Source organism: Rhinoraja longicauda, chromosome 29, assembly GCF_053455715.1.
Source record: "Rhinoraja longicauda isolate Sanriku21f chromosome 29, sRhiLon1.1, whole genome shotgun sequence".
In the NCBI taxonomy this organism is placed as follows: Eukaryota; Metazoa; Chordata; class Chondrichthyes; order Rajiformes; family Arhynchobatidae; genus Rhinoraja; species Rhinoraja longicauda.
In genome coordinates this window covers 13,892,220-13,917,889 of record NC_135981.1, presented here as the reverse complement: position 1 = coordinate 13,917,889, position 25,670 = coordinate 13,892,220, and the positions used below count along the sequence as shown (strand labels likewise).

The window sequence follows — 25,670 nt, the reverse complement described above, 5'->3', positions numbered from 1 at the left end:
ATGATGCAACATACGAGGAATTTGATTAGCCATACAGTCATACCAATAAAGAGCAACAAGGCAGCCAAATAAATCTTTAACATGAACATCCACCACAGCGACTCCCCCACATTCCTCACTGTGATAAAGGCAAAAAGGTATAACTTACATTCCAAAACATTAGTCAGACTATGAAAATTATATAAGATTATTAAGGGGTTGGACACGTTCGAGGCAGGAAACATGTTCCCAATTTTGGGAGAGTCCAGAACCAGGGGCCACAGTTTAAGAATAAGGGGTAGGCAATTTAGAATGGAGATGAGGAAAAACTTTTTCAGTCAGAGAGTTGTGAATCTGTGGAATTCTCTGCCTCAGAAGGCAGTGGAGGCCAGTTCTCTGAATGCATTCAAGAGAGAGCTAGATAGAGCTCTTAAGGATAGCGGAGTCAGGGGGTATGGGGAGAAGGCAGGAATGGGGTACTGATTGAGAATGATCAGCCATGATCACATTGAAAGGTGGTGCTGGCTCGAAGGGCTGAATGGCCTACTCCTGCACCTATTGTCTATTGTCTATTGTCTATTGAAAACATTTTTTTTAAAGTATTTAAACATTTAAAAACACAGGACGAGTAAAAAATATTTGAAATTCAATATTTTAATTTTTTGTTAATGAAAATGGGAATTGCCTGAAACTAAGCTTTCCCCTACAATAACCATTCTTCCCCCTGGTGGCACTGCGTCTAACATGGTCTAACATGTGCAGGCTCAATGAACGAGTTCAATGCTGGGCAATGAGTTGATGTTCCACTGTGGGTTGAACAGGGACTTCTGAATTTGTGTACACATTCCTCGGGAAAGCCAAAACCAATACTTCAAACAGGCTGTCCACAGATTTTACAAAAGCCCTTCACCTTGCAACTCAAACTAACAGCCCTTCAAAGCCCAGCAAGTTTCATTTCAAGGTAAGTTGTCTATGATTTACGTACTTCTATCCCTGATGAAAGTATACATTTACTTCTTGTCCCTCTCTTTACTTCTCAACACACAAAAGGTAAGAGTAGAAGGGGCATGAGTTATCACAATTGGCTCCTCTCTCTTTCCTTAGTCGGGTTGAATGAATACAGTCACATAATAAACCTTCCTTTCACCAAAGAAAAACAAAGGCTTGCACTGGTAACATCTTCCACTTTGTTTTCAGGACCTTGCATGACACTTTAGCACTGATGAAGTACTTGTGAACTGCGGTCCCTGTAATACTGTGGCAAATATATAACACTCATTTTGTGCGCAGTAATCTGCTACAAAGAGCAAAATGACAGCCTGTTTTTATATTGCTTAATGGGGGATAAATATCCACAGGACACTGGAAGCCAATTCTCCTGTCTTTCTCCAAATGGTGCTTGGAGGGGAACACATCTGAGACTTTCTCACTGGGACAGCACAGTGATGCAACAGGTGAAAATGATGCCACACAGCTCCAGCGACCCACTTCAATTCTGTGTGGAATTTGTACGTTCTCCCTGCGCCCACATGATTCTCCTCCCACATCCTAGAGAAGTGCAGTTCGCTTTGTTAATTGGAGACAGTAAAATGTCCTGCGTAGGTAGGTGGGTGGTAGGAAATCTGTGGGAGTTGATGGAAATGGGGGGAGAATGAAAGGATTAGCGATAAAATGGGTGCCTCGGTTTTGCCACAGACCTATGAAGACAAAATGCCTGTTTCTCGGCTGTGTCTCTCTAAAACTGTGAAAGACAAGTCTTTCGATCATACAGCAATCTCTCATGGCCATCTGCCTAATTTTTTGTGCTCGCAAGTCTATTGTGGGACTTAAACCTTGTGGCTCAGGGATGAGCTCAGACCCATTTGACCCACAGCAGTGGCATCTGAATTCACCACGGCATCTATCCATCCTTGACTGAATAAGCTGGTCTGAAAAGAAACACCTTCTTTGGCAAAAACCATGATTCTCATAATCGGTCCATAATTTAATAAACAGCACAGTTCAAAGAAAAGCACAACGTGAGCCCCCAAGCTCTGAGATCTCCCCGTGTTTCTATGGGTGCGGATAAAACTATTTGTCATGCTCTTTCATGGGCTTAAGCTTCCTCGCAAAGCAAATTTACTTTTCCAGCAACATGAGATGAAAGTTCTATAGCTGCGCCAATAAAGATGTCATATTCCTCTTCTTATCACATTGAATTTCATCCTCAAATAATGAAAAGCCTTGCAGACGTGGAAATGTTTGAATTCTAATCATCGGGATTAAAGCAGATAATAGCCATCCCTCTCTGTGTGTCCTTTCTCTGGTGTTTAGCAGCAACTCCAAAGACGTACAGGTATGTAGGTTAATTGGCTGGGTAAATGTAAAAATTGTCCCCAGTGGGTGTAGGGTAGTGTTAATGTGCGGGGATCACTGGGCGGCACGGACTTGGAGGGCCGAAAAGGCCTGTTTCCGGCTGTATATATATGATATGATATGATAACTCAGTCCCATCGCTGGGAAGCTGTCCTAAACGCACCACTTTTATCAAAAGACACAAGTAACTCAGGGTCAGGCAGCATCTCTGGAAAACGTTGATACGTGATGTTTTGGGTCGAATGGGTCCCGAATCTCCTCAAATCTTCCAGGCTTCTGACCACCAGTTTTCTCACAGCTGTAGAGGAAATCGGAAGGAAATGCAAAGAAATTACATGTGAGCCTATGCATTTACCTGTAGATAGTGGATGGTCAAAGGGATGAGTTTCAGGAGCATCAGTTTCTCATGCGGTGTGGAAGTCATCATCTGTCCCGACCTGAAGCATCACCTATCCATGTTCTCCAGAGATGCTGCCTGACCCCGCTGCATTACTCCAGCACTTTGTGCCTTTTTTTCTTGTAAATCTGCATCTGCAGTTCCTTGTATCTCTAAAACCATTTTCATCGGTCCCTTTAAAAGTTCTGCTGCCAGACTGGACAGGAAATATGGATCCGAAGACCCAATACGCAGGTGCTGAAAGAGTTCCTTCATTTCCACAATGTCACCCGATGCACCGTGCAGCTTTGAAAGTAGAGAAATGCTTGGCACCATTTTGAAGACGTTTTTTAGAGAATGAGCAACGGACATCTGCCTCGATTGTAAAGGGAAGGCAGATCAGGAAACTCAGCAGTGCTAAACACTGATCTGATGCAAATTGTCCTTTTGGGGATCAATATTCAAGCTATTCATTTGATTGAATGTACCCTACTTGTACTATTTAAAGGGATCATCATCTACATGAAACATATGAGAGAGAAGCAGAAGATCATTTAGCCTGGTGTACATCTTCTACCGTTCTGAAGAAGAACCGTTCAGTCTGAAGAAGGGTCTGGACCCGAAACGTCACCCATTCCTTCTATCCTGAGATGCTGCCTGACCTGCTGAGTTACTCCAGCATTTTGTGAATAAATACTTTCGATTTGTACCAGCATCTGCAGTTATTTTCTTACACTCTCTTCTACCGTTCAATAAGATCATGGTTAATCTCATACCACACTGCCATTTTTCAACAATAACCTTGCCTCGATTCCCTTAACGCTTAAAAATCTATCAATCCCTGTCATCGATGTACTCAGCAACTCCACAACCCTCGGACAGAGAATCTCCAAGATTCACTGCCCTTGTCATGTCTTTTCTGTATCTCTGATTCATTATTTTGAGGTTGTATCCCTTGATTTTTAATGTCTTATACATGAAAAAGTAAAATCTTTATCAAAGACATAAAAACAGCTTTTTCCCCACGAGTGATAGCTCTACTCAATAACCAAAGTCTGTAGTCTCTTTTTTGTTCTGGTTTATTTTCACCCACATGTTTAGACCATAATGTTGTACCCTTATTGTTTTGATGTGGTTATGCTTTATTCTTAATTGTTAACTGTATGTTTGTGTTGTCATTTGTGAGCAGAGAACCAAGGCACATTCTTTGTATATGCACAAACTTGGCAAATAAACATTCATTCATCCATTCATTCATTCATTCAACCTTAACCAGCCCTGTAAGAACGTTACATTGTCAATGATAGCACTTTTCATATTTCTAAACTCAAGACAATAAAGGCCTGACCGGCTTAATCTTTCCTCATACAACAACCACCCCCACCCCTCACTCCCACCCGCATTCACAGAGTTCCCAAAGTACTTCTGCTGTAAATATTTTCTTTACATTGGGAGACTCAAACTGCACACAATATTCCAGATACTGTCTCACCAGAGTTTCATAGAATTAGAGCCAGACATTTCTCCCCTTGTACTGAAATTCTCTTGTGATAAAGGGCAAGATTCCGGTGATCTTCCTAATTGTTCACTGTTCCTGCATGTCAACGTTTAGTGATCCATGTACCACAGCATCCAACTCCTCCCTTAGATCAACATTTCCAATCTCTGACCATTTGATCGGCTCCACCTCGGCTCACTTTTTATATTTCATTTTCCATGTCCTCAATTAATCTGTAAATATCCCTCTGAAGTCTCCTTACACACTCCTCAGAGCCAAAGCTGATACCCGTCAGCTAGCTTAGATACATAATTCATTCTTACTCCAAATCATGGATACATATTGTGCATCATCCTAAAATGTCCCATACATCCCACTCTCTGTTTTCTGTCCATTAACTAGGGTGGCACGGTGGTGCAGCGGTGGAGTTGCTGCCTTACAGCGCCAGAGACCCAGGTTCCATCCTGACTATGGGCACTGTCTGTGTGGCCTTTGTACATTCTCCCTGTGACCATGTGAGTTTTCTCCGGGTGCTCCAGTTTCTTTCCACATCCCAAAGGATGTGCAGGTTTGTAAGTTAATTGGCTTCTGTAAATTGCCCCCAGTGTGTAGGATGCAAAACTGAGATAATGGGTGATCGTTGATCAGCGTGGACTTGGTGGGCCAAGGGGCCTGTTCGAATGCTGCATCTCTAAACTAAATTAAACTAAACTAAGCTAAACTCGTCTATGCCAGTATGTTATTCTCAACACCAGTTGCTGTGATCTTGTTCCGAGTCTTTTGGCATTTATCAAAAGCTTTCTAAAGGGCAAATAAACTGCATCAACTCTTTCCCATAATCTATTTTGCTTTTAAAATCTCAACACTTTTCATATTTTCATATTCCGATAACAGTGAAGGAGGCCATTCAGCCCATTGATTCTATGGCAGCTCTCAGAGCATACCTATCAGACCCACTTTTGTATATGTAACCAATTCTTCCATCAAACACCCTCAATTCCTCCCATCCCCTGATTCTTCTATCACCTAGCTTCAGTCAAGGCAATTTATATTAGCCAATTGACCTATCAGCATGTTTTTGAGATGTGGAAAGACAGCAGAATATTAGGTGCAATTGCAGAAGGGATTTGCAAATTCCAAACGGACAGCACCCACGGTCAGGATTGAACTCGGGTTGCTGGATGTGTTTGGTCAGCACAAACTGCTTTGCATTCTGCTCCCTTCCCCCCTCCCCCCCTCCCCCCCCCCCCACTGATCCAATGCCCGTAGAACCCCTAAACTAATCTGTCAAATCTGATTCCTGTCTCATGCATCCATGCTGAATCTTCTTGTTATTTCCACAAGGTTTGTTACCATTTTCTTTCGATTCCAACATTTGCATAAGGACTGATATCACATTGATAGAGAAGAGCCCAAAAGTGAATGAAGAGTGACGTATTGTTCTCAGTATGGTACACATTCTGATATCGGAAATGTTTGTCTTTTTCTTTCCATTTCCAAATCTGTATTTCTCTGATCCAAATCAGAAATTTGTCTTGACTTCAGTTGGGTTATTTTCCACACTAGGTGGCAGCCCATTCCATGCTGTCGCTTCCCTGCAGGAGTTCCTGAAGTACATTTCAGACGCTGAATCATCTCTCTTGTTACACACTACGAGTGGAATTGATTGGGAATGGCTGTGTTGCAGCTTCTATTATGTAAAATGGCCTTGAATTATGGCTGGGTATTAGGTTTGGTTTATTGTTGATTTGGTTTATTATTGTTACGTGTACCAAGTTAGTGAAAACCGTTTGTTTGTGTTTCAATTAAATCAGATAATACTATACATGAGTACAATCAAGCCAAACACAAGTACAATAGAAAGAGTGAAGAGAGAAATACTACACAGCAGAATATTGTTTTTCAGCATTGTAGCATAACAGTTCCAGAGAAAAAATGCAATGACCTCAATGCGGTTGGTTGGAATATTGAGACAGATCAGAAGTCTGATAACAATGGGGAAGAGGCTGTTTCTGAGCCTGGTGGTTCATACTTTCAAGCTTTTGTATCTTGTGCCTGATGGGAGAGGAGAAAAGACGGAATGGCCAGGGTGAGAAATGTCCTCCATTATGTTGGCTGCTTTTCAGAGGCAGTGTGATGGGGAGTGTGATGGACTGGGTTTTATCCATAACTTCTGAGATTTCTTACAGTATTGGGCAGAGCTGTTCCCAAAGCAAGCTGTGATGTAACCTGATAGTACGTTTATTAACTGTACCCACAGGGCTAGATTCGTTCAACCATGAGTGTAAAATTGATGAAGATTTAGTCATCCACTTTCAATGGATTTAATCACAGAAAAGCTTTATGGAGTACGTATCACTTCCCTAAATAATTCAATGGTTTGACTTTTAACATTGCTTATATATTGCATTAATGACAAATGTTGATCGCTTTTAGATATTTGGGAAATCAAGGGGGATTGCAACAGTGCAGGAAGCTGGAATTGAGGTATTAGGTCATCTATAATATTACTCAAATGCTGAAGGGGGAACTGATCCAATCCTGCTCCTGTTTCATATGTTTCTTCTTTCACAGCCATTTAGCTGAAGGACCAGCTCAGGGGGCAGCAGCAGTTACATTTATCTGATGTTGCATACACTGAAGAAAGCATGACCACTTTACAAGGGGAAATACGGAATTTGGAAAGATATTTTAACACTTAGCTTAAAGACATTAAAATGAGGAGACAAAGGAAATAGTCAAAGGAGTTTGGAGAGAAAATGTAGGGAGAGTTGTAGTGCAGGGGGAGAGTAGGAGAAAGAAGAGTCTCGACCCGAAACGTCACCTACTCCTTTTCTCCAAAGATGATGTCTGACCCGCTGAATTACTCCAGCTTTTTGTGTCTATCTTTTAGACAAGGTTTAGTTGGATTGAGTAAGCAGGAACTAAATGTACATAAATAAAAACCCAATGATCTGTTAATTTGAAGATGTCACTCTCAGTGTCTCATCTCATATCTAATGAAGGAAATCTCCGTGATAATAATATAAAACTGGAGATTTTATGCTCAATTTGCCAAAACTGTCGCCACTTTCATTGATAAGAGCAGGTGGTTACTGCTGTTTTAGATTTGATGTCAAGAATATTCCTTAAAGGTATTTCAAATTCCAAACCTGGATCTCCATGAAATAGAATAATGTCTAAATGTTTGCATGGATAGCGTGCAACAAAACGCTTTTCACTGTACCGCAGTACACATGACAATAAACTAAACTAAACCAAATAACTCCCATTTCCCATTATCTTCACCATCTTTCCCCCAGAACCAGCGCTGAATTCCCCTCACCTCCGCCCTTTATCCCAACGTGAAACTGGGACATTTAGTGGCCCAGATCTGAATTGATATGATTTAATTTCTGTCTTAATTTTTCCCACCTGACGTAGACAAAGTCAAAGTCATAGACAATAGACAATAGACAATAGGTGCAGGAGTAGGCCATTCAGCCCTTCGAGCCAGCACCGCCATTCAATGCGATCATGGCTGATCACTCTCAATCAGTACCCCATTCCTGCCTTCTCCCCATACCCCCTCACTCCGCTATCCTTAAGAGCTCTATCCAGCTCTCTCTTGAAAGCATCCAACGAACTGGCCTCCACTGCCTTCTGAGGCAGAGAATTCCACACCTTCACCACTCTCTGACTGAAAAAGTTCTTCCTCATCTCCGTTCTAAATGGCCTACCCCTTATTCTTAAACTGTGGCCCCTTGTTCTGGACTCCCCCAACATTGGGAACATGTTTCCTGCCTCTAATGTGTCCAATCCCCTAATTATCTTATATGTTTCAATAAGATCCCCCCTCATCCTTCTAAATTCCAGTGTATACAAGCCCAATCGCTCCAGCCTTTCATCATCAGCAACAATAAATCTGCTGCTTCCTGTGTCTCCCCTCAGTTAATCACCAACCTCTGCTCTGCCTCCATGTTAACAAATGTTCTTGCACATGTCAGCGCCTCATATTCCACTTGGGTAGCTGACAACTCAACTGAATGAACATTGAATTCTCCAATTTTCGGTAACTAACCAACAAACTCACCCCTCCAAACCTCTCTAGCTCCCCCCCCCCCCCTCCCCTATCTGTGCCCCATCTGGATGCATACCCCCATGTCTCCCACAACCCCATCCCCCCTCTTTCCCTTCCCTTTTCCCTTCCCCTCCCACTCCCCCTGTCCCCATCCACTTTTCACGCCTATTTTTCTCCTTATCTCCTTATCTCACAGCCTTTTGTACTTTCTACTCTGGCCTTTCTCCGCTCTCGCCAATCAAACTCATCTCACCTGCTTCCATTTATCACTTGTGCAGGAAGGAACAGCAGATGCTTATTTACACCGAGGATAGACACACAAAAAAAACTGGAGTAACTCTGCGGGTCAGGCAGCATCTCTGGAGAAAATGAGCGGGTGACTTTTTGAGTCGAGACCCTTCGGAACGTCATCGGTTCCTTTTCTCCGGAGATGCTGCCTGGCCCGCTGAGTTACTCCAGCTTTTTGCGCCTATTCATCTATCAATTCCTAGGTTTTATCTTGCCCTCGCCTTTATTCCAACTACCCCCCCCCCCCCCCCCCCCCCCCACACACACACCACCACCACCACCACCACCACCACCACAATGGGAGGGAGAAGAAGGGTCCCTGACCAAAGGTATCACAAAATGCTGGAGTAACTCAGCAGGTCAGGCAGCATCTAGGAGAGAGGCTCTTCGGGTCGAGACCCTTCTTCAGACTGAACGAAGGTTGCCTGTTCATGTCCTCCAGATATGCTGTTTGAACCGCTGAGTTACTCCAGCACGTTGAATCTATTTTCTCCTTGTACACTGTTCCCTTTCTCAAAGTAAAACGGAACCTTCACCCAACACTAAATGCAACCCCCAATGACCCACAAAGAAATCAATCCGCGTTAGAAACAATAGCAATTTCCCCCTTGTCTGGAAATAAGATTGACCTTGATCTTTAAAAAAATATTTCTCTTCACTCGTTGTGTGTGGGACGGTCGGGTGAAGCACGGGGAGGTGATCAGGGTGTGTAGGAGGTGAGGGAACAACTGTCCCTAGCGAGTCACGTCGCCACGGTGCGGTGTGTGTGTGTGAGAGAGAGGGAGAGAGAGATGAGGGAGTGCAGGAAGGAGGGCGAGAGGGTGCAACACTGATGGACCCAGGCAAGTACTTCGCTGAAGATGTAGCGGTGAAAGATGGAGACGAGGAGGGATTGGAATGGTCGCGTCGAGAGGGCAACAAGTGGCTGGTTGCACTGATGGGTTTGGAAGGGAAGGAGGCGAGCGAGGAGGTGCGGCAGATGTAGCGAGAGAGCCGACACCCTCGCTGTCACCAGCAGCCGTCCTGATATCTTGCAGCGTGGACCCAGGGAAAGTTAAGGACTCTGGCGAACTTCGCTCACCTACAATGGCTCGGGTTTAAAGCGAGAAACTCTTCGACTGTCGACCGGGGAAAATGCCGATTATGAAAGGCTTGTTGGCTCCTCAGAATACATTTTTGGACACCATAGCAACGCGGTTTGATGGAACACGTAAGTGTGAGATAGAAGCGAGAGCACGGGCAGGAATTGATGTCCCCCCCCCCGCAGTTTTGGGGGATTAATTTAACTTCGTAAACTGCTACCGGGCAATGGGAATATCCCCCATACGATTCCCAGGTCTATTCCCGTTCGTTGGGATACTCTGTTAAGCGGAGCATGTTCATGTAAACGGTGCAATTTCAGATGAAATCTCAAGTGTGCAAAATCCAAAATAACACCGTGACTTCAGCGGCTGGAAGCATCAACTGTCTTTGTTTGTTGGTTGTTTCTGTTCATCGGGGGAGCCAGAGAGATGGTAAACATCTCAGAGGTGCGAGGGTCAGGGAGCGGGCGTACTCTGTCACACTGACAAGGGATCTTTCGTGTTTAATCAAAACAAAACGCCGGCTAATTACAACCCCGTCCCAGTCTTTACAGAAATTGGAGGAACAGCGTCTCATATTTCGCTTGGCAGCTTACAAGCCAGTGGTATGAATATTGATTTCTCTAACTTCAGTGACCCCTGCATTCCCCCCCCCTCTCTCTCTCTCTCTCTCCATTCCTCCCCCACCCAAGTCGCACCAGTTTCTCGTTCTCACCTAGCAAACAGCTAACCATGGCCTGTTTCCTTTATCATCGTTACTTTGTTTTTGCATATCTTTCATTCATTTGTTCCATATCTCTCTACATGGCCGTCTATGTCTCTCGTTTCCCTTTTCCCGGACTCTCAGTCTCGACCCGAAACGTCGCCCATTCCTTCTCCCCAGAGATGCTGCCTGAGTTACCCCAGCGTTTGGTGTATATTACAGAACACCTAATGGGAGCGTTGGACTGACGCTATTACATGCCCCCTCCACCAAGATCTCCCTAACGGAGAGACGAGAGGTGGGCTCACTGTTCAGGGTCGAGGGAAGGTGGTGTATGTGCAGGAACCCCTCGAGCTGCTCATTGAATATGGTCGCGAATCTTCAGCCCACAATGGAGAGTTGCGCCGTATCAGCACCATGGACAACGTCCACCATGGACAACGTCCACTCTTTAAGTAAATGCGGTAGACCTCATTCGAAGAGAGCCCTCGCATAGAGTCATAGAATCACAGAGTAATGCAGCACGGCAACAAGCCCTTTGACCCACCTCGTCCATGCCAACCAAAATGCCTCAACTAAGCTGGTTTTTGGTCGGTTAACTAAGCTAAACTGACCAGTTGCCCGCGTTTGGCCCATATCATTCTCAATAAGTGTCTAAAAGAATAGAAAGGACATGATCGTGATGATGTGGTTTCATCGGGCAATACAGCACACAAACAGGCCTTTTAGCCCAACTCATCCCTGCCGACCAAGGTACATGTGCCTTGCCGATTTAGGACACCTCCCCATGTTCAGTGCTGGAATACCGCAATATGTTTGAAACAACTACATCCCAGGGTTGTTAAATCATGGCTCAGTCTGTGAACTTGCATCCAAGACCCGTGGACTCGGGGAAGCGAGTGTTTTCCTTGGAGCAGAGCCCGCTACGGCCAACTTGGGCAACGCAATGGGCGCAGCAAGTGGAGCTTCAGTGATCCGGGTTCAACCCTGATCTCCGCTGCTGTGGAGGTTGGGAGGCCATTGCTTCTGCCCTTCATCCCACGTCTCCCCCCTCCTCGGTCCACCTATCAACCACTCTCTCAGCCCTCCCCCTCGCCTCTTTATACCTGATATCTCTCACTTCCACTCTCAGTCTTGATGCAGGGTCTCGGCCCAAAATGTCGTCAATTTATATCCCCCCTGACCTGCTGCCTGATTCACGACGACCCTGCAGCTGATTCTTTACTCAGATAACTTCATCATGAAAACTGTCGACTCTTGACCTTGAATCAGACCCAGACTGCACCTCCTATCATGTTGTGCTTAACATTACTCACAAAAGTATCTTCTAACCATAAAATGTATTACAGCAAGCTCTCTGGTTCTTTCTTAGAATTAGGATTTTTTTTAGGCTTAATAATATAATTGCATTTCTTATGCCTATTTCTTATTACAAATGGGTTATTACAAATATTATGCATTTCTGATACAAAAATCTTTCTTCCGCTAGGATAGGTGGGGGGGGGGGGGGCATAATGGCAAAAATAAATAGTTTTAATTCCATTTTGATTACTAGCACTAAGCAGTATAGTATCAACACCCTGACATTCAATACCTCCAAAGCCAACAGATTCCATCTTTTAAGAAGCTGACGATACTGTCATTCCTGTTTAACATCATCATGCCAAAGACATATTTCTATTCCATCTATATCCATCTATGCATAAAACTCTGACAAAATAAGTGCGAGTTTAAAGTAATTCTGTAACATGCAATCAGTTTTTAGCAATCTGGCATGGCATCCCTTCATTCATTTTGACATTGATATTAACAATTAGTGTTGTTTTTTCAACAATAATGTCCTTTGTTTCTGATGTTACAACCATTGCACAGGAGAGAGATCAAAGTGGAATTTGCAGACACTGTGAGATACCATTGCCTGGAAATAAGATGGCTTAATACTGAGTAAAATTAGCACCAACCGCAGGAAGACAAAGTGCCACCACAACTGTTGCACAACAGTTTCTGTAAAATTAGGAGCCTCTGTTTGCTGCACTGATTATTACATTTCAGTAAAGGAATCCATCATACAAATACTGAACTGGTTTGCTATAACAGTTTTTAACATTTTGTCATTTACACTTGCATATCTTTTGAGGACATGAAATTTACTATTGCGTTGCTTTATCGAGCAATGGTTTTCATACTTGGTAGAGGCACTAGCTAACATACCACCATATTCAGGAATAACTTCTTCCTCACTGTCAATTGTCCTTCCATAACGTGGTGTGCAGTCCCAATCTCCCAACCTACCTCATTGTAGAAAATCTCCTTGCACGTGTTTTGATCTGTACTTAACTGTAATGCTACAATGATATAACACTATATTCTGAAGAAGGGTCTCGACCTGAAACGTCGCCCATTCCTTCTCTCCCGAGATGCTGCCTGACCTGCTGAGTTACTCCAGCATTTTGGGAATAAATAACACTATATTCTGCATTCTGGTATTTTCTCTTTGCACATTCCTATTGTGCTTGATTATGACTTGAAGATAGACACAAAAAGCTGGAGTTATTCAGTGGGACAGGCAGCATCTCTGGAGAGAAGGAATGGATGACGTTTCAGTCGAGACCCTTCTTTAGTCCCAACCTTGCAAATGGCTTGATTGTACTCATGAAGAGTATGATTGGGCTGGATAGCATGCAAACAAAGTTTTTCACTGTTTCTCGGAACATGTTTTGTAATATATCAATACCAAGACCAAATGGAGTCAATGTGTGTACGAAAGAACTGCAGATGGTGGTTTAATCGAAGGTAAATACAAAATGCTGGAGTAACTCAGCGGGACAGGCAGCTTCTCTGGAGAGAAAGAATGGGTGACGTTTCGGGTCGAAACACTTCTTCAAACCCAAAATGTCACCTATTCTTCCCTCCAGAGATGCTGCTTGTCCCGCTGAATTACTCCAGCATTTTGTGTTTACCTTCGATTAAACCAGCGTCTACCAAATGGAGTCATGTCCTTCTAGGCTTTCTAGCTTATTCTTATAGTGGGCATCGTCGTTTTGACACAAGGGACTTACCTCCTCCTTCCTCACATGTATTTCCTTGACCAGGTCTTACATAATCCTTTGAGTGAATCTGCAATTCCCTCCCTGTCTCCATCTGGCTCCCTCTCCTCCATTGCAACCATATTGTGTACAGCTGCAGTCTACATACAGTGGAGAGTGTGCCTTTAAGGCCCTGCTTTTGTATCTGCTTCTTGCTGCAAATCTACGTAACACTCTTTCAAGAGTCTTTACAGCCAATTTCCTGAGACCTGAATTGACATTCAAGCTAAACACAACAGTTTAACACATCAAAGGAGAAAGGCGTCCTTTGCCATTCTTGATGTGGCTTTGGCACAGCCTGTGCGGAGGTTATTGGTACATTACAGTACATTGCAGCAAGATGAGTTCACTGTTCAGATTCTATAAAGGGAAGGGCAGTGATCCAGAGGTGTGTAGCTCATGCACAAGCTCAGAGACATTATTTCTGTGACTTTGATTATTGAGAAAAAGACAATAGACAATAGACAATAGGTGCAGGAGGCGGCCATTCGGCCCTTCGAGCCAGCACCGCCATTCAATGTGATCATGGCTGATCATTCTCAATCAGTACCCCGTTCCTGCCTTCTCCCCATACCCCCTGACGCCGTTATCCTTAAGAGCTCTATCCAGCTCTCTCTTGAATACATTCAGAGAATTGGCCTTCTGAGGCAGAGAATTCCGCAGATTCACAACTCTCTGACTGAAAAAGTTTTTCCTCATCTCAGTTCTAAATGGTCCCTTGTTCTGGACTCCCCCAACATTGGGAACATGTTTCCTGCCTCTAACGTGTCCAACCCCTTAATAATCTTATACGTTTCGATAAGATCTCCTTCATCCTTCTAAATTCCAGTGTATACAAGCCTAGTCCCTCCAGTCTTTCAACATATGATAGTCCCGCCATTCCGGAAAGACATGAAGGGTGAAATGCTGCATAACCCAACAGTGTGAAGTGCAAATAGTGAAAGCAATGACCGAGGAAACCAATCTTGAGCTTTATAAAGTGCTTGATGGTAGGAGGAAGTACAGGACTTCCCCATTTTGGGGCCTTGATGAAAGATTGAGTTTAAGTAGGAGACCTTATGGTGAACTTTAAAAGGTTCCCATTTCATGGTGGTTCATAGATGTACATGATCTAACCCTACCACAGACACTACAAAGCTAAACCGTGATCTGGTTTTAAGTGCAGCCTGAGGGGTCACGCAGTTAAGAAAGTGCGTTAAAAATGGAGCTAAATTTAGGGAACTGCTAATTTGCAACCCTGTGTATTTGGGACCTAAGTAAAGAAGATAAAGAGAATGTTTCCAAGAGAATGGCTGAAGGGTTAATAACTAGCAGCCAAAGTTTTCATGTGTTTGGTGAGTAAGGAGAAACCATTTGCCCTGGCATGTGTTGGGGGAATGAATAGCAATTTCTCATGGAGTTATATAGATTTAATCACAGTCTTCAAAGGGGAATTAGATGAATATTTGAAAAAAGCTATAATGAAAAAAATAGTTCTAACACCTCCTCTAACCTCATCTACTGCATCTGGTGTTCCCTATGTGGCCTCCTTTACATGGGCAAGACCAAACATACACACAGCACCCATTTCATCAAACACTTGCCTACTGAATCTCCCGGTTGCTAACCTGTTTAACTCCTATTCCCGTTCCCATTTTGACCTTTCTGTCCTAGTTCTCCTCCATTACCAGAATGAGGCCGCATGCAAACTGGAGGAACAGCACCTCATATTCCGCTTGTGTTGCTGACAACCCAACAGTATGAAGATTGAGTTCTCCAATTTTAGGTAACTTCAATTGGAGAATTTAATCCTCACCCCCTTCATCCCCTGCCCCCCCCCCCTCCTCCTTCTCCCCCTTCCCTGTGCCCTATTGGATTTGCACCCTTTCTCCCCCCCCCCTCCTCTTCAACCTATGTCCCTCAGGCTTCACAATTTGCAACTCCTCTGTCTTTATCTCACACCTTTAGTCTTTTCACCTCACGCCCGTTGTCCAAGTATTAGCCCATCTAAAACCCCAATCAACTCTATCCACCTATCACTTGCCAAGCTTTGTCCTGCCCCTCCTCTCTTCCAGATTTCTCCACATTCACCCCCCCCCCCCCCCACCACCACCACCACAATGTCTGATGAAAGATCCCGACTCGCAATGTTACCTATCCATGTTCTCTAGAGATGCTGCCTACCTGCTGAGTTAATCCTTTGTATCTTTTTGTGTCTTTTGATACAAGGGATACATTTTGTATCTTTTTTTGTAAACCAGAATCTGCAGTTGTTTGTTTCTACAGTTCTAATTAGGCTCGCCCTCTGTGTTGCTCTTATTCATTACACTGAATGTATTTTAAGTCATGAACAGATTGTAGGCAAATTTAAAAACAGAAGATACGAGAGTACTCACCAGAATGGGCTGCAGCATTGGACAGTTTCTGAAACTATTACAGACCAATGACATTCCATCAGATCTGATGATAGACCATTAGGTGATGACCATGCTGTTTCACGCTCCACACTTACATCCTGCATATTTTAAGTATCTTCTATTTTGATTTCAACATTCACTGTAGTGGATATATTTGGATGGAAGATCCAGTGGAAAGCAGAAGTTGGATGGGAAAAGCGGCTCAATGAGTAAATGCACCATCTGTTGTGGCTCTGAGCCCGACAAATGAGGAGGTACCAGATTCAGAGCCAGCATGGTGATAAAGGGTTATAATTAGTAACAATAATGCAGGAAACGAAGGGGAAATTAAACAGCCTCTGATCGCTGTTGAGTGACCCCCCCCCCTCGCCCCCCCCTCGCCCCGTACTTTGAAAAGGACGGATGTGCAAATTACCGTCATTTCTTCCCGCTGGCCTTTCCACTGTTTAACAAATTATTGATAGTTATTTTACAGGTCAAAGCATAAAGAATGATCATGCAATGAACCCACACAAGCGTGCACCTTGCTTTGAAATATCACCAAAGAGTCAAAAGAAGTGAAAATGAGATTTGATTTTAGATGAGGCTGCAGCTAACAAAGAAAGCCACAGAAACGATTGTTGCCAGAAAATGTTACTTTAAATGTTCTGATTCAAATGCAAAGCTGTCACTGGAGATTATTAAGGAACTGAGAATGGGCGTCAACAACAGAATAAAAGTGAAATACACGTGGAATCAATATGCCAAATAAAATGTGCAATAACACAAGGGGATGATAATTATACAGGGAATTTCTAAGGCTGAGCTAAAATGCAAAGCATCAGCAAATCATTCTTGGAATAAATGTAGAATTGCTTCTTGTTTTGGTTGTTGTGAGGATAGAGAGTAACTGGGCATTCGCAGCTCATCATCATTTTGTAATATGTCTGAGGGGATGAAGAAGTTTGGATGTGAATAGACGGTTCAATTTAGTGTAGTTGTGGAAACAGGCCCTTCGGCCCATCGAGTCTGCACCGACCAACAATCACCCCAACATTAGTTCTCTCCTACACACTCAGGCCAAGTTACAGAAACCAATTCATCTCCAAACCTGCACATCTTTAGAATGTGGGAAGAAACCGGAGCACCCAGAGAAAACCCACGCAGCCATAGGGATAGCGTGCAAACTCCATATAGACAGCACCCGTAGTCAGGATCAAACCCGTGTCCCTGGCACAATAAGGCAGCAACTCTACTGCTGCGCCTCTGTGTCACCCTAACCACAACAGAATTTAGTCTTGACAGGGATTACAATCCAATTAGATTTAATTTTAGTTTAGTTTAGGTTTGTTTATCGTCACGTTTTGTAGTGAGCTATCCAGTTAGTGAAAAGACGATACCTGATTACAATCAAGGCGTCCACAGTATTTTTTGACATATACAGTTAGACCGATATCTCCTTCAACTAGCTGGGCAACAATCTGTAATGTACTGCACCTGGGACTGACCCTGCAATTGTCATTGGAAAGCATCTTGCGTTGGCAGCTGCCACGGCGACAGGGGCTGGTACTTTCAAGATGGTATCTCAGGCACAGATCAAATTATCAACCCATTGCATTTCCTCCAGTACTATTGTGATTGAGAATGGATCATTCACTACGGACTGAGGACAGAGTCAGGAGTTTTTCTTATCTCTGGGGCTCAGCCCTCAGTGAGCAGAGTATTTACCGGTCTTTCCACATCCATCCTTGTGACACCAGGGGAGCAACCCCTTGTACAGTCCTGAGTACCCAATTTTCAGATTATTAAAACATGGATCTCTTTACAAATGTATCTGCTTCCAGAGTTATCCTGAGTGGGGATTACATTTATTTTATTGTTAACCAATAAAGTCTCCAGAATTTGCCGACAGCCACCTTTGATAAATGTTGTTTTGTTGTATGTCACATGACAGTGACATGCAATAGGATGTTCTCCTCATTATATTGAGATTTGTAGATCATATTTTTGTTGCCCTTCAATCAATTGAATGCACCGAGTGGGCGAGAGTATCCCACTGATCACTGGTTCGGTGGGTGTGACTTTGAGCTGGAGTAGACAACAATTAACAAGTGTTTGCCTCATACACCTGGGTTTCCCTCGAGGGCTTTGTGGAATTATTTTAATACACATGAGAATGAATCCACTTGGTGTGCGTCTTGTTTTCCCTTCCCAAACAAATCCTGGTTCGGTGATTATTCCCTTGACCCTTCTCACCTCCACACCCAGATGGAACCTATTTTGACTCACGTTTGGAAAGTAACAATATTTGTTATTGAGCTGTTACAGTGTGAGGCTTTCCAACCAGGGCTCATCTCGGGCACGGGGACCTGTTGACGTGCTCATTTGAGGGGTGGAAGGACAGATAATGTCCAGCTCAGCACATTAACCCCCTGCCTCACCCACCCCCCACCCCCTTCACCAGCCTTTGGCTAACCATCTGGCCTGAAGTGAACTCTGGCCATCCACCAACAGTCCATCTGGCCACGATGAAAACAAATAGCCAGACAGGAGATGATGATGAAACAAGGAACTGCAGATGCTTGTTTACGAAAAAAAGATACAAAGGGTTGGAGTAACTCAGCGGGTATGGCAGCATCTCTGGAGATCATGGATAGATGACATTTCAGGTCAGGACCCTTCTTCAGATGATGACTGAGAAACTGATGTCCCTGTATCTGATCCTTGTGGTCACCCACTATCTCTCAGTAAATGCACAGGCTCTCATGTACTCCCTGTGCATCTCCTTCCAGTTTCCTCATCAGCCTAGTGGTACAGCAGTAGAGTTGCTGCCTTTGCAGCACCAAAGACCCAGGTTCAATTGTGACTATGGGAGCTGCCTGTACAGAGTTTGTACCTTCTCCCTGTGGCCCGCATTCCAAAGGCGTGCAGGTTTGTAGGCTAATTGGCTTCTGTAAATTGCCCCTGGTGTATAGGATGCGTAACTGGGATGGCATGGATCTTGTGTTACGGGCGATCGTTGGTCAGCACGCACTCAGTGAGCTGTAGGTCCTGCTTCCATGTTGTATCTCAAAACTAAACATCCTCCGTGATAAAGGTGGGTGGTTAGAAGCCAGAAAGATTTGAAGAGGAGAAGCTTGTGCTTTTAGTGTAGGAAGGAACTGCAGATGCTGGTTTAAACCGAAGATAGACACAGAAAGCTGGAGTAATTCAGCAGGTCAGACAGCATCTCTGGAGAAAAGACATTCCAGGTCTGAAGGTCTCAACCCGAAACGTCACCCATTCCTTTTCTCCAGAAATGCTGCCTAACCCACTGTGTTACTGCAGCATTTTGTATCTATCTTCATCTTGTGCCTTAATGCAGGTGTTGACATGCATGAGTTTATCAACCAGCAGTTGTATTTATATCTGCACTTTTGGCCTCAGTAAAGTAGTTCAGCTGCCAACACTTCACATGTATTTAGGGCTGGTGAACAAAGTCAAATTTCTACTGAGTCATTGCCTTTAATCACCAACCTTGGATTTATAGGGGCATCAGCTGAAGGCAACTTCCATTGCCATCAGTTCAATAATCAAAATCTTTGAAAGTTGAATTTACTCAAGAAGTCAAGTCAAGTCAAATTTATTTGTCACATACACATACACGATGTGCAGTGAAATGAAAGTGGCAATGCCTGCGGGTTGTGCACAAAAAAGAATTACAGTTACAAATGCATATAAATAAAGTTAATAAGTTACTATTAGTGTCGACAAAAATTTAGTCTCTGGGGTTATAAAAGTTGACAGTCCTGATGGCCTGTGGGAAGAAGCTCCGTCTCATCCTCTCCGTTTTCGCAGCGTGACAGCGGAGGCGTTTGCCTGATCGTAGCATCTGGAACAGTCCGTTACTGGGGTGGCAGGGGTCCCTCATGATCTTGCTTGCTCTGGATCTGCACCTCCTGATGTATAGGTCCTGCAGGGGGACGAGTGTAGTTCCCATGGTGCGTTCTGCCGAACGCACTACTCTCTGCAGGGCCATCCTGTCCTGGGCAGAGCTGTTCCCAAACCAGACTGTAATGTTGCCGGACAGGATGCTCTCTACAGCCCCAGAGTAGAAGCAATGAAGGATCCTCAGAGACACTCTGAATTTCCTCAGTTGTCTAAGGTGGTAAAGTCACTGCTTAGCCTTACCCACCAGTGCGGCAATGTGCGTTGCCCACGTCAGATCCTCTGTGATGCGGACTCCCAAGTATTTAAAGCTGCTCACCCTATCCACAATAGACACAATAGAAGATAACAGACCTTCAGGGAAACAAACGATAATGGTCAAAATTATCTGCAGATTTTATTGAGAAAAGATGGAAATTTTCAGATGGAGTTATTGGTTTTAAGATGAGCTGACACCGTTACTGACGACGCGCCTCATTGATTTTGTGCTGGAGATTCATTCAGAACTGCCACTAATGACTTTAGCCATTTACTCCAATGAAATTCCCCTTCAATTCTAAAGCAAATGGAGCATTACATGGATAAACTGGAACTGAAGGAGGTTGGTTTTGTAGTTAAAAATAATCACACAGAATATAGGAACAGACAATTTGGCCTACGATTCTATGCCGACCATAATGCCAGTTGAAACTGCTGATCTGCCTGTATATGTTTCATATCCCTCAGTTCCCTGCCTGTTCATGTATCTGTCTAAATGCCTCTTAAACATTGTCATAGTATCTGCTTCCACCATTTCCCCTGGCAGTGAGCTCCAGCCACCCACTACTCTGTGTAAAAAAAACTTGCCTTGTAAATCTCTTTTAAACTTCCCCCCTCTCACCTTGAAGATTGCCCTCTGGTATTTCAGAATTCCATCACGGGGAAAAACGTCTGACTGTCTACCCATCTGTGCCTTTCATAATTATATATACTTCTATTAGGTTGCCTATGATGCTCCAGAGAAAACGCTCCAAGATTGTTAAACCTCTCCTAATACGCTCAATTCCAGGCAATATCCTGGGGAACCTTTTCTGCACCTGTTCCAAAACGTCCACATCCTTTCTGTAATGCAGCAACTAAAGCTGCATGCAATACTCCAAATGCAGCCTGACAATTGCAATGTGACAGCCTGACTCTTTCATACTCAACACCCTGACCGATGAAGGCAATCGTACCATACATGTATCATATCACCCTATATGCATCGATCAGCCAAAACATTATGACCCGATGAGCCAAAACATTATGATCACCTGCCTAATCTGCTGTTGGTCCTCTGTGTGCAGCCCCATACACAGCAGGGTGCGATGCACTGTGTATTGTGACACATTCCTCCCGTGACCACCATTAAGATTTTCTGTGACGTGCCACAGTAGGCCTTCTGTCGGTTCGGACCAGACGGGATAGCCTTCGTTGCCCTCGCGCAACGATGAGCCTTGGGTGCCCAACACCCTGTCGCCGGTTTGTGGTTTGTCCCTCCTCGGACCACTGTCGGTAGGTACTCACCACTGCTGACCGGGAGCACCCCACAAGCCTTGCCGTTTCAGAGATGCTCTGACCCAGTCGTCTGGCCATAACAATTTGGCCCTTGTCAAAGTCGCTCAGGTCTTTACTCCTGCCCATTTCTCCTGCAACCAACACATCAACTTCAAGAACTGACTGTTCACTTGCTGCCTAATATATCCCACCCCTTGACAGTTGCCATTGTAACAAGATAATCAATTTTATTCACTTTGCCTGTCAGTGATCATAATGTTTTGGCTGATCGGTGTATATTGTTGCTACTTTCTGGGAGCTATGGGATTCGGATCTCAAAGTCCATCTATATCGAACATGCCGTTTATTGTATATTTTTCAGTAAAGAGCTTCAGGATCTCAAGAGCTCCAGGTGGTTACAGATAATGTGCATGAAATTGCAGTGCCCATGTGAATCAAGGATTCATTTCCATATAATATTTGAAGTAGATACCCACTCAACTACCTACTCCCTAGGTGGCTGTTTCACTTTAAGATAGACTGATGTCCATTTTTTGTCTCACAAAGATAGGTATCAATTGAGTTATTCCCTGGAGTGTTGGATCATAGCACCTTAGCAGCATCCAAAGGCATCAGGTGAAAATTGGGTAAAAGAGGTATACAGGTTCATCAAAATAATCATATATGATTGCATGGAAGTTCTGGTAGCCATTTTAAGTATTTTATTGAGGCTTCCTGGACCTCTGCAGTGTTTTGCTCTAATATTGGATTCTCTAAATTTATTTTCTTATTTTCCACTTGGAGCAAACAAGTTAGTATTTAAACGAAGTGCATGAAACACAAAGCATTGGCAGGAAGGTGCACTGAGTACTTTGAAGGCTAATAAAAAGTCCTACAAGCATAGATTTTCCAATATTTAGCAGATCAAAAGAAATGGTAGTTGAGGAAAGTGGACATGATTATGAACCAGTCGTAATCTTCTTGTCAAGAGTCGAGAGTGTTTAAATGTCCTATGTACCGAAACGGAACAATTGGATTCTTGTTTGCAGCATCAGAACAGGTCTGTAAAACTCAATAGCTAACATAATTAACAAACACCAAATGAAGTTCAATAAATGAAAAACCTCAATATTCATGCAAAACAAAACGAAAGAAAAGCCCAAAGACCCTAATGCAACCAACCAGTTCATAGTTTGAAGTTTAATTGTTGTTAGTAGTGTTCAATAGCCTGATGGTTGTTGAGAAGAAGCTGTTCCTGAACCTGGAGATCATGGTTTTCAGATTCCTATACTTCCTTACTGATGGTGGGAGTGAAATTAGAGCAAGACAATAGTAGTGTGGGCTCTGGTAGATCCTGGCTGCCTTTTTGAGGCAATGCCTCTTATAGATTCCTTCGATGGTGGGAAGGTCAATAACCATGATAGACCGGGCAATATCCACTACTTTTTGTAATTTCCTCAGTTTCTGGGCATTTGAGTTGTTGAACCAGGCCGTGTCAATATACTCTCTATTGTACCCCCACAAACGTTCAAGAGTATTCATCGACATAGCAAATCTCCTCAATCTTCTACGGAAGTAAAGGCATTGATGGGCTTTCTTTATGATTACACCAATATGCTGGGTCCCCGACAGATCTTCGGAGAAACGCAAACACAAACAATTTGAGGATTTTACTCTGATCCATTGATAAAGACAGGTTTGTGGATCTTTGGATTTCCTCTTCTAAAGTCAACAATCAGCTCTTTAATTTTACTGACTAAAAGCAAAGTTGATTTTCTGGCACTCAATCAGATTTTCTCAATCAGAAGATCAATCTCCCTCTTATATTCTGACTTACCATTACCCGTAATTATTCCAATAATGGTGGTGTCTTCTGTGATTTTGAAGATGTTGGAACTATGTTTGGCTACTTATTCATCGATATGGAGTAGGGGATGGCACACAGCCTTGAGGTGTGCCTGTGCAGATGGTTATTGAGGAGGAAGTGTTGCCAATTTGTACTGATTGTGTTCTGTTGAAGAAGATGCCGAGGATCCAGTTGCAAAGAGATGCGCAGATAACAAGATTGGAGGGGCAGATGGGGTTGAACACCGAACTGTAGTCGATGAACAACAGTTTGACATATGTGTTTCTATTGTCCAAGTGGTCCAGTGCAGTGTGGTGAGCCAGCGAGATCGCATCTTCCATTGATATATTGTGGCAGTAGGCAAGTTGTAGTGGGTCCAGATTCTTGATGGATTCTATGCACCATATCCATCCTCTCAAAGCACTTCAACACCACAGATGTTAGTGCCACCAGTCAGTAGTCATTGAAGCATGCCACCTTATTCTTCTCAGGCACCAGTATTATTGATGCCCTTTTGAAGCAGGTGGGAACTGAGACCTCAGTAATGAGAGGCTGTAGATGTCTGCTAAAACTCCAGCCAATTGATCCTTGCAGGTTTTGAGGTCCAGACGCTATTCGAGGGTTCAGCCCTCCTGAAGGATCTTCTGAATGACTAAACAAGCTAGAGATACAATGCAGAATGCTCCAACAACTATGTATCTGGTCTTCTGTTCAGCAGAGCGTGTGTTTATGTCACAGTCATGATGTTAATCCCAGAAATAGATGTAGGGTGCAAGGCACAAACAAAGAGCAAGCTCCTGAAACTACATGAGTAAACCCCAAATTTATGCTACATTAATTGTGAGGTATGGTAGCAAATACTGCAGTGTCTGAGTATGGCTTTGATAAGAACTTGGTTCAACGTGTTGAAGAATCTCCTAAAAATCATTGAAACACTGGTGATTTTATGTGAAACAAATGAATTTCAGTCCAGCATTTGCTGCTACATCTTTGTCAGGTTAGAATAATGACCCAAACCATTCCATGTAGATTGAATGACCTCCTGCTGATTGTATTCTTGACGTTCCTCTGTGCCACGCTGCATAAGTGGCAGCATCAGGGCTGCAGCTGGTTGAGAAATCCCATTAACTGAATCTAATCAACCATGCCAATCCCAACACTGTGCTGCTTAATCGCATTTATCTAAAGATAAATGGCAGAAAACACCAAATCAAAAATCTTTATTGTTCTTGCTCTCAATTACAATACCAAGCAAACACCAACTAACATGTAATTGTAGGGTTTCTGTTTCTCACAGGTGCTGGTATCTTCATCTGACAGATTAAGTAGTTGTTATCTGGGTGCCCCAGTACCTGATTACATTTAGCATCCCTGAAACACACACTCCCTCTATCTATCCCACTCTCTCTCGCTCTCTCTCTTTCTCTTTCTCTCTTTTTCTCTCTGTCTCTCCCTCTCCCACTCTCTCTCCCTCTCCCACTCTCTCTCCCTCTTTCTCTCTCTCTCTCCCTCCCTCTCCCTCCCCCTCCCTCCCCCTCCCTCCCTCTCCCTCTCCCTCCCTCTCCCTCCCTCTCCCTCCCTCTCTCCCTCCCCCTCTCCCTCCCCCTCCCCCTCTCCCTCCCCCTCCCCCTCCCTCCCCCTCCCCCTCCCCCTCCCCCTCCCCCTCCCCCTCCCCCTCCCCCTCCCCCTCCCCCTCCCCCTCCCCCTCCCCCTCCCCCTCCCCCTCCCCCTCCCCCTCCCTCCCCCTCCCCCTCCCCCTCCCTCCCCCTCCCCCTCCCCCTCCCTCCCCCTCCCCCTCCCCCTCCCTCCCCCTCCCCCTCCCCCCTCCCCCCCCTCCCCCTCCCCCTCCCCCCCCTCCCCCTCCCCCTCCCCCTCCCCCTCCCCCTCCCCCTCCCCCTCCCCCTCCCCCTCCCTCCCCCTCCCCCTCCCCCTCCCCCTCCCCCTCCCTCCCCCTCCCTCCCCCTCCCCCTCCCTCTCCCTCCCTCCCCCTCCCTCTCCCTCCCTCCCTCTCCCTCCCTCTATCTCCCTCTATCTCCCTCTCTCTTTTTCTCTCTTTCTCTCTCTTGCTCTCCCTCTCCCCCTCTCCCCCTCTCCCCCCATCTCCCTCTCTATCCTCTCTCTTCCCCTTTCTCCCCCAGCTTAAATGGGTCTCATCTGCAAGTACTGGCAACCTGAATACATCTAAAAATATTATTGAGAAATTGAAAGCTTGCAGAGTCAGATGACATAGAGGGGGGGCTCAGCTCAATTAATGGTGGAGAGGAGACAGCCCTTCCATTTTGGTGCGTAATTGAAATCCCACTTAAGGCAATAATGATTAGCTTCCGAACCCAGCTGCCACTTATCTCCAAGCAGAATTGGTTATATTTAGCTTTCTGAGCATTAGGTAATGTTAGAACACTTTGTGTCACATGGGAATTTCTTTTAAATAACGAAATTTTCATAGGTAAAAAGTAAATATTGGTAGTTTGAATGCCAGAGTGCTTTGATAATTTTTAAACGTTTAAGAAAACAGCGATCTGCTCTGCAGGGGTTGTCGTGGTCATTGCTATGGCTCTAAAGTGTTAACTGGCAAGATGT

The 25,670-nt window shown here is 44.3% G+C and overlaps 1 protein-coding gene across 1 annotated transcript in view; it reads left to right on the top strand.

Moving 5' to 3' along the window:
- Window positions 1-9,283: 9,283 nt before the first annotated feature.
- The window catches only part of LOC144607765 (voltage-gated delayed rectifier potassium channel KCNH8-like), a 78,334-nt gene continuing 61,947 nt past the window's right edge, over window positions 9,284-25,670 (top strand). Inside the window, exon 1 of the mRNA XM_078424820.1 lies at window positions 9,284-9,766. Within this exon, the coding sequence (XP_078280946.1) occupies window positions 9,691-9,766 (76 nt within the window). The 5' untranslated portion in view covers window positions 9,284-9,690. The remainder of the gene's footprint in view (window positions 9,767-25,670) is intronic.